At 41.3% G+C, this 7962-nt stretch overlaps 1 protein-coding gene across 1 annotated transcript; it reads right to left on the minus strand.

The window, feature by feature from the left end:
- Positions 1-1700: 1700 nt before the first annotated feature.
- On the minus strand, positions 1701-5081 carry exosc2 (exosome component 2). Its single transcript, XM_034546720.1, has 9 exons — positions 4712-5081; positions 4330-4431; positions 4140-4185; positions 3936-4025; positions 3736-3801; positions 3575-3643; positions 2859-3035; positions 2530-2658; positions 1701-2100 (listed from the first exon to the last, which is right to left on the minus strand). Exons 1-9 carry the CDS (start codon positions 4831-4833, stop codon positions 2020-2022), a joined length of 882 nt encoding a protein of 293 aa, XP_034402611.1. The 5' UTR covers positions 4834-5081; the 3' UTR covers positions 1701-2019.
- Positions 5082-7962: the final 2881 nt, after the last annotated feature.

Consider the following 7962-nt stretch of genomic DNA (forward strand, 5'->3'; position numbering starts at 1 on the left):
ATCCTAACATCCTTTCAACTAATGCAGGGGGAAAAGCTCCAATAAGTGGGAGTGAACTTGTGTAAAGAATGCTCGTTTGATTTCTAACTGTCCTTCAACTATGTTGTCAGTAACGTTACACCTACATCTCCTGTGCTTCCCTCTGTTATATCTCGGTTGTTCGCCCACTTAATTTCCTCTTTCTGATGCAAATCAAGTTCTTTAAATTACAAACTAACATTGTTAAAACTCAGTGTACCGCACACATGACTATCAGGACATTTAGTGTCGATAGGCAACAACAACAGTGTGCTTGATACAAAAACAAACCTCAAGCATCGAGGACATGCACAATAATTACTGCATTAACTGGAGTTATAGCCACACCTATTGACCCTGTGCAACTTTCTGCTTTTCCACCAGCAATATCAAAGAAACAACAAATCATCAGCAATAAGCACTAAAGTGAAAATGACACTTTTACCACACATCCCAAACTTACACCAAAGTCAAGACATTGACGGAGTAAAGACACGGGAATGGAAAACTTACATAGAAACATTTATACTGTTGGTTAGCTGGCGACCAAAAGCTAATGTTGAAGGTAGCCATGGAGGCTAACTAACGTTAGCTGGTGTTTTGCAGCGCGAGACCCTTCAATGCACATCGAGCACTCAACAGTTGGTTCTTGCCGTTCACGCGCTGCTTATAAACGTTGGACAAAGTGCACTCAAACGTCTCAAAAACACATCTCTGGACACCACACTTGCTATTAGTCTCTCCGGAGCCCGAGTATTGAGTTTGTTTCAAACTTCCGTGTCCACTCTTCCCGTCTTGTGGAGTTTCTTCCCCAGTGGTACCCGGACCGAAAGCGCTTCAATCAAGACGGTGAAGAGAAATCGAGGAAAGGCCAGAGACCGACGACTCTTCCTGTGGGTCCGTCCCTCCTTTTACATTCGCCGAGCTCTTCGTTGCCGTCCCCTCGGTCCACGTACTTATTCATCGCTCTCACGTGAAAATCTGAGCAATAAACTTTGGCCGAGGAGCAGTTGTATCGCTGGTGCCGCCATACTTCCATACGCAAGGTGGTTTACAGAAATATGTGGGTGGGGCGACGCGTCACGTCGCGTGCGTGCGTGGGCTCGTAGAGGGGAGCAGGGCAAAGGTTATATAGTGCTGGGAGTGCAGGAGGACAGGGGACCCCCAACTCCACTGAGAGTACATACTGAGACGACATAAGTTGAAGAAAAACCTACCTAAACCCGCCTGTAAACACTTTTTAATGTGATCAAATTTGCTGTCTTGAGAGGTATGATGGTGTTTTCACAAGCTTAATTATGATCTCAGCTCCTCCTGTGGTGTTGGTAAAAGCCCTACACAAATCTGATGGACATCCTATTGTGATGATGACACTGTAAAGTGCCTTGTGTTTTTTCTTCTTAACTTTGTACACTGATAACAAACCAATATAATAGAAAATATGAATCCTGTGATAAATTCGTTGTGCCGATTGACCTCACCAGTTCATCCACCGTTCAATAGCAACAACTCGGTACTGACAATCTTAATTAACAAAAAAATAAACATATTAAAAGATGTACTGTAATTTATAACTTTATTGCTACTGGGAAATGATCGCATACATTGATTAACTAAATAACGCTTAAATGTACTGACACTTTCCTTTCTGTTTCTCCAACATTCAACAAAACACACCACACTGAAAAGGAATGAATTTTATAGAAAATGTATTGCATACAACAACAAATACTGTATAACACCACAGTTTATCAGAATTGTTCCACTGAACCTCTGTAAAACTAAACAGTTACTCTCGTGAATTCTGAATGCCGAATTAAGAGAAATACACATCTGTTCTATCAGTCAATTAAACATCTGTTTTCTTATATAAAATTCACTTGGAGCTGCTCAACAGGACTCTCACTATAAGAATGGTTCTTTGAAAAAAGGATAATCGGTCCTCAAATAGGTAGTCAGTCCCCGACATAGCCGCTTGATCAGGTCAAAGTGTTGTGCTCTTTAACCTTCCTGTTCCAACAGCTTCTGTTGTGTCAACATTACAATCTCCTCCATCACTTCTGGTTTCAAGATGTCCTTGACCTACCCAGGGAGCATGAAACAAATAATTAAATAGCAGTTGCACTGTATTTTGTTATTGAAACAGTCTTTAGCAATAATGTCTACTTCAATGTCCTGTGAGTTGTAACTTGAAAGGAGATTGCTCAGAAACAGTTAATATTTGCTAACATGGTGATATTATATCAGCACTGTATTCATGAGAAGCATTAGTGATTAAATCATTAGGTCCCCGGTCCAAATAGCAGTGAAATCAACAGCGTCTGCAGTTGAGAACTGCAATCAATTGTTGCATTCCAGTAAGTTTCCAATGTGACCACCAGATGGCACAATACATCACAGAAACAATCTTTTTTATTTTTCATTGACATTGCTTTACCTATAAAAGAAAGTGTGGGTAATTAAAAAAAGAATTGCGTGCTGTTGAAAAGAAAGAATCTGATTGCTTCCTACCTGATGTTGAACTGAAGATTCATAGCAATAGAGAACACTGGTGTCATACAAAAGGACCTTGTGTGCAGCCAAAGCCAGTAGGCAGTTTCTCAACCGTGAAATCACCTCTCGATCTGATAGACTAACAGGCTGGTAAGGCAAGAGAAACACAAACAAATAAATAAAACGTATACATGGAAATACAGTTTGGATGCAGTAGATTCATATTCAAAAAAGTAGAGACGACACTAAACAAGATCAGGTTAGCCGTTAACTATATAATTTAATTCCACGTGTATATTCATCAATATATTGACTAGTGAACCTATGAAATAGTGTTTTGTTCCCACCTCCAGGCTGGTATAAAAGCCCCCAGCCTCCTCCTCCAGATGTTCAGGTGTGGGATACAACCACACAAAGCCGTTATTCCCGAGGATGATGGATGCACCACAAGGCAGGTTGTGGAAATGGGTTTTCTGCCTCTTGATCAGAGAAGGAGAAAGCTGTACCAGCACTCCTTGACCCAACTGATGGTTGAAACAGGATATTAGGTAAGAAGAAAAAATATTGTATTAATTTGAGCATATACTGTACATTTGTTCCGTCTGTTGACACACACACACACACACACACACACACACACACACACACACACACACACACACACACACACACACACACACACACACACACACACACACACACACACACACACACACACACACACACACACACACACACACACACACACACACACACACACACACACACACACACACACACACACACACACACACACACACACACACACACACACACACACACACACACACACACACACACACACACACACACACACACACACACACACACACACTTTGGGAATTCCAAGGTATACAAGCCACATCTGTGATATCACTGTCCACCCACAAGTGTATTCTGGCCCTATGTTTACATTCTGATTTGTTCATTTGAGACACAAACAGGGAGTCATAGAGCACATTATTTGGCAGTATCATCACAGCTGTATTCTGGACTCGTCATTGTATACACTCGCTTCACTTACTTTTCCATACTTTAAACTACGGGTGTGCATGGATAGGGCTCCATCTGAGAAGACAGACTGCACCTCTGCCTAAAAGCACAGGAAAAGAGCAACAACAACATTATGAGGGAAAATAATGACATGGAGAAGCCAATGAAATATTATAATAAACTGTGAGTTACACTGATGAGATCGCCCTCCTGAAGGTATTCTCTCATGGTAAGCTCATCTTCTGCTGATCGTCTCCTCTAAAAGAGAAAATCAAATAAAGATTTTAAGCAATAAACACTTTTTCCCATTTTCCTGTCCTTTATGCTCGATCAGCCAATAGTGTAATACACAGAAAACTTCTTCCAGTGAATCACGTTTTCTAGCATCTCACCAGCTCTCCTCCAGGCAGATTGACAGAGGACAACAAGAGAACCGAGTCCAGTCGGGAGTTGGTCTCCACCTTCCACCTTTTCTGTTGTACCTATACACGTTACACACAAAAAACACTATATTGATAACAAATATATTGCTAGCAAAAATTACAGCAGCTTATAATTTTAGGATACATTTAAAATGTAATAAAGAGATGTGGCACCTCTGTGATTCTGCCAACCACCACATCTCCAACCTCACCGTTGAACCTGCAATTAAATAACATAACACTAAATTATAATTACATAACTTATCACGAGTACATACAACTTGCTCGAGTCATTTCACTACAACTAGGCCCACTTAACTTTCTGACTGTAAATGTTTAAGAGCTTAAATTTAAAATCACTTACCTGGTCTTAAGTGGTCGGACACAGATCAGCTTGTCTACCCTCTGCACCTCTCCAGCAACTGAAGCCGTCAGCTTGTCATCATCAACATAGGTACCATGACCCCTGGGGATAAATGGTATATACCAATGATGAGCTGAACAGGAATGTGTTAAAGCAAACGCTGGGTGACCACCGCAAAGTAATCATGATGATGATGATGATGGTCAAACCACCATCTTCCTGCTGATAATGCTTATATCAAATCTACTTTATGGTACATTTTCCCAAGTGACGATCCCAAGATCATTTAGGTACTTTTAGTTGATTTCCTTCATTGACAACATGGTGTGGCCTCGAGACACAGCAGGCAATCACACCACCGCCGCACCAACCAAAGGCTTACCGCATGAAGCCGGTGTCTGAAGTGATAACATCGCCGGGGACGACCAGATCTTTTCGGTCGAAAGCAGAAACCGACAGTGAGGCTGATTTTTGAAAAGTTGGTAATCTCATGTCAGCAGCCATGCTTCTTTTTTAGTTTCTTCTTCTTCCCTCCTGAGGCAGTTAGCAAACAACTCTACGTATTACACCGCTACCTATCGAAGTATGGGTATTCTAACTAATGGTACTAGATGTAAAACCGCTTAATAAGTCCAGTAACAAGGAATACATGGAAAATACTGTATATATGGAGCATTATTTAGTGAGCTAGCTCGTTAAACTTCTTCTTTTTTCTATTTCCGTTGTTCTTCTTCCTCCTCTGCTCCTTCTTCTTGTCGTCCAGCAACGTGTATTACCCATTACCGCCACCTGCTGCTCAGAAATGTGTAATACCATATTATTATCCCGTTATTAATTTTTCTATTCCATATTCGTTTTTTTGACAAAACTATAAAACAAAACGATCAGAATGTACACGGACCATTTTATCCACCGTATAGTGCTGCTTCTTGAGTGAAGCAGAGCAGAGTCTTTATGAGGAGACGCAGAGTAAAGGTGGTGTTTAACCTTTTTACAAGTCGATGGCAGTATACGTGTATTTAAACCATACAATTAGTTATATGTACCTGTGTCTTTGATCTAGGTTATTAATGCAGACGTATTTAATGCTGTTTCTCTTCTCTGATATTTAATGATCACGGTCAATTTGCAACCTAGTTGTATACATCATGTATTTTACTTGTTATATTTGTGTCATTTTAGAACCAAACATTCCTACATGGAAGAGTGAGAATGTGTTGATCACGAGGCAATACATAATGATAATTAAAAAATAAAGAGACAGTTGGTTTATTCTTGCCTGTGCTTCCCATTTTTACCTTTATTACTATATCATCACTGCACCACCATTAATGTTACTGTCATACTCATTCAACATCTAACCTTTACTGTTCTAACTCTGCTGTCAGTGTCTTTGCCCCCTCTGATGAGTTATTGTATAATACTGAAACATGGAGAGCACAGCTACTCTCACATTTCAAAGATGTCTCACATGGTTTATAGTGGTCAAATGATTGTTCGGGGTTGTTGCCTGTTTTAGACATATGCCTATATCTGTGCATGCACATTTAGATAAGTCATATTCATTTATGTGTACACACTTAACGCTGATTCTGATTATATAAATAACAATATATTAATAGAGGTAGTTGGCCGTTCCTGTAAAACTGAGCAACAGTGCTATTGGGTCCCCCAGGTTACATGTCGGTCACTAAAACATTTACATCAGTAGGTCATGACCTTCCTTGTTGTCTGGGAAAGCCAGGGAGAAAAATGTGCACACAAATTTGTAAACATACCATTACCCAGCCACCTGCAGGACGATCCAATCAGAGGCCAGTGAATACAATTATCATAATTTTAATGCAAATTTCAAATCTTACATTTAAAAAAAAAAAAAATGAACTACAATATGACAATTAAAATATTACTTTTACTTCATAAAAAAATCTGTAAACAGTGAAACCTGTCTTTACTTTCTGCATGATGCCCTTCTCGAAGTAGTACCTCAGAGAGCGGCTAAGCTTTTCTTCATGGAAAACACATGCTCACGATAACATGTATATGTTTTGTTCTAAAATGACAAATGAGAAATATAACAAGTAAATACATGATGTATACAACTAGGTTTCAAATTAACCATAAACATCAAATATCAGAGAAAATAAACAACATTAAATACATCTGTATCAATAACCTATAGATAATGATCAAAGACAGGCAAATAGAACTAAATCTATGGTTTAAATACACTTGTACTGCCATCTACTGGTAGAAAGGGGAAACACTTTTACTCTGCGGTCCCTCAAGAAACGGCACAATAATATGGAAAAATAAATATGAGTGCTAACAGCAACAATTCTGCACACAAAAATGACTTTGATTAAACCATATTACGAACTGTGTTCCATTAAACAATTATGATTCATTTAAACTTGATTATTGCAGTGTACATGAATGCATGAATATTACACCACCTGTAGTCAACTACATCGGCCCAGGTTCATTAATTTATATTGATTAATAAATTTTCTTCTAATGTTACCTTGCTATGTGTTTGCATTATAGACTGTAAATAAAAACGTCTTACAATCCTTCTATTGCCGTGGCTTATATTTTGACAGACTCATATTTCCGGTCACCTGCCCTGCTTTGCAAAGTCTCTCTTCCAAAGAAAATAACAAAAGTAGGATTTGCAAAAAAACACGGTTCTTTCGTATTGTCGTTTTTGGATTCAAACGAAAAATACTAAAATACAGCTGTGCTTTAAAACCGAAAATAATTTTTTTTCACCCATATCCCTGGCAGAGGTCACTAAGGTAGTCAAAAAGCTCCTTGGTGGCAAGGCGCCAGGGGTGGATGAGATCCGCCCTGAGATGCTGAAAGCGCTGGACATTGTTGGGCTGTCTTGGTTGACACGCCTTTTCAGTGTCGCATGGGGGTCGGGAACAGTGCCCATGGACTGGCAGACCGGGGTGGTGGTTCCCATCTTCAAGAAGGGGGACCGGAGAGTGTGCTCGAACTATCGTGGTATCACAATGCTCAGCCTCCCGGGAAAAGCTTATGCCAGGGTGCTGGAGAGGAGGCTCCGACCGCTTGTCGAACCTCGGATTCAAGACGAACAGTGCGGATTCCGTCCCGGTCGTGGAACAGTGGACCGGCTCTTTACCCTCGCAAGATTACTGGAGGGGTCCTGGGAGTTTGCCCAACCAGTTTACATGTGCTTTGTAGACCTGGAGAAGGCTTTCGACCGGGTCCCTCGGGGGTTTTTGTGGGAGGTGCTGCGGGAGTATGGGGTGCCGGACCCGTTGGCACGGGCCATCCGGTCTCTGTACGCCTGCAGTAGGAGCTGTGTTCGTCTCCTCGGTAGTAAGTCAGACACGTTCCCGGTGGGTGTTTATCACCGGTCCTGTTCGTGACCTTCATGGACAGGATATCTAGGCGCAGCCAGGGGGCGGAGAGGATCCGGTTCGGGAGTCTCGGGATCGCCTCTCTGCTGTTTGCGGATGATGTGGTCCTGTTTGCCTCCTCGGACCGTGACCTCTAGCATTCACTGGGGCGTTTTTCAACCGAGTGCGAAGCGGCAGGGATGAGAGTTAGCACCTCCAAATCTGAGGCCATGGTGCTCTGCCGGAAACCGGCGGATTGCTCCCT

This window comes from Cyclopterus lumpus, chromosome 12 (assembly GCF_009769545.1).
Source record: "Cyclopterus lumpus isolate fCycLum1 chromosome 12, fCycLum1.pri, whole genome shotgun sequence".
Classification (NCBI taxonomy): Eukaryota; Metazoa; Chordata; class Actinopteri; order Perciformes; family Cyclopteridae; genus Cyclopterus; species Cyclopterus lumpus.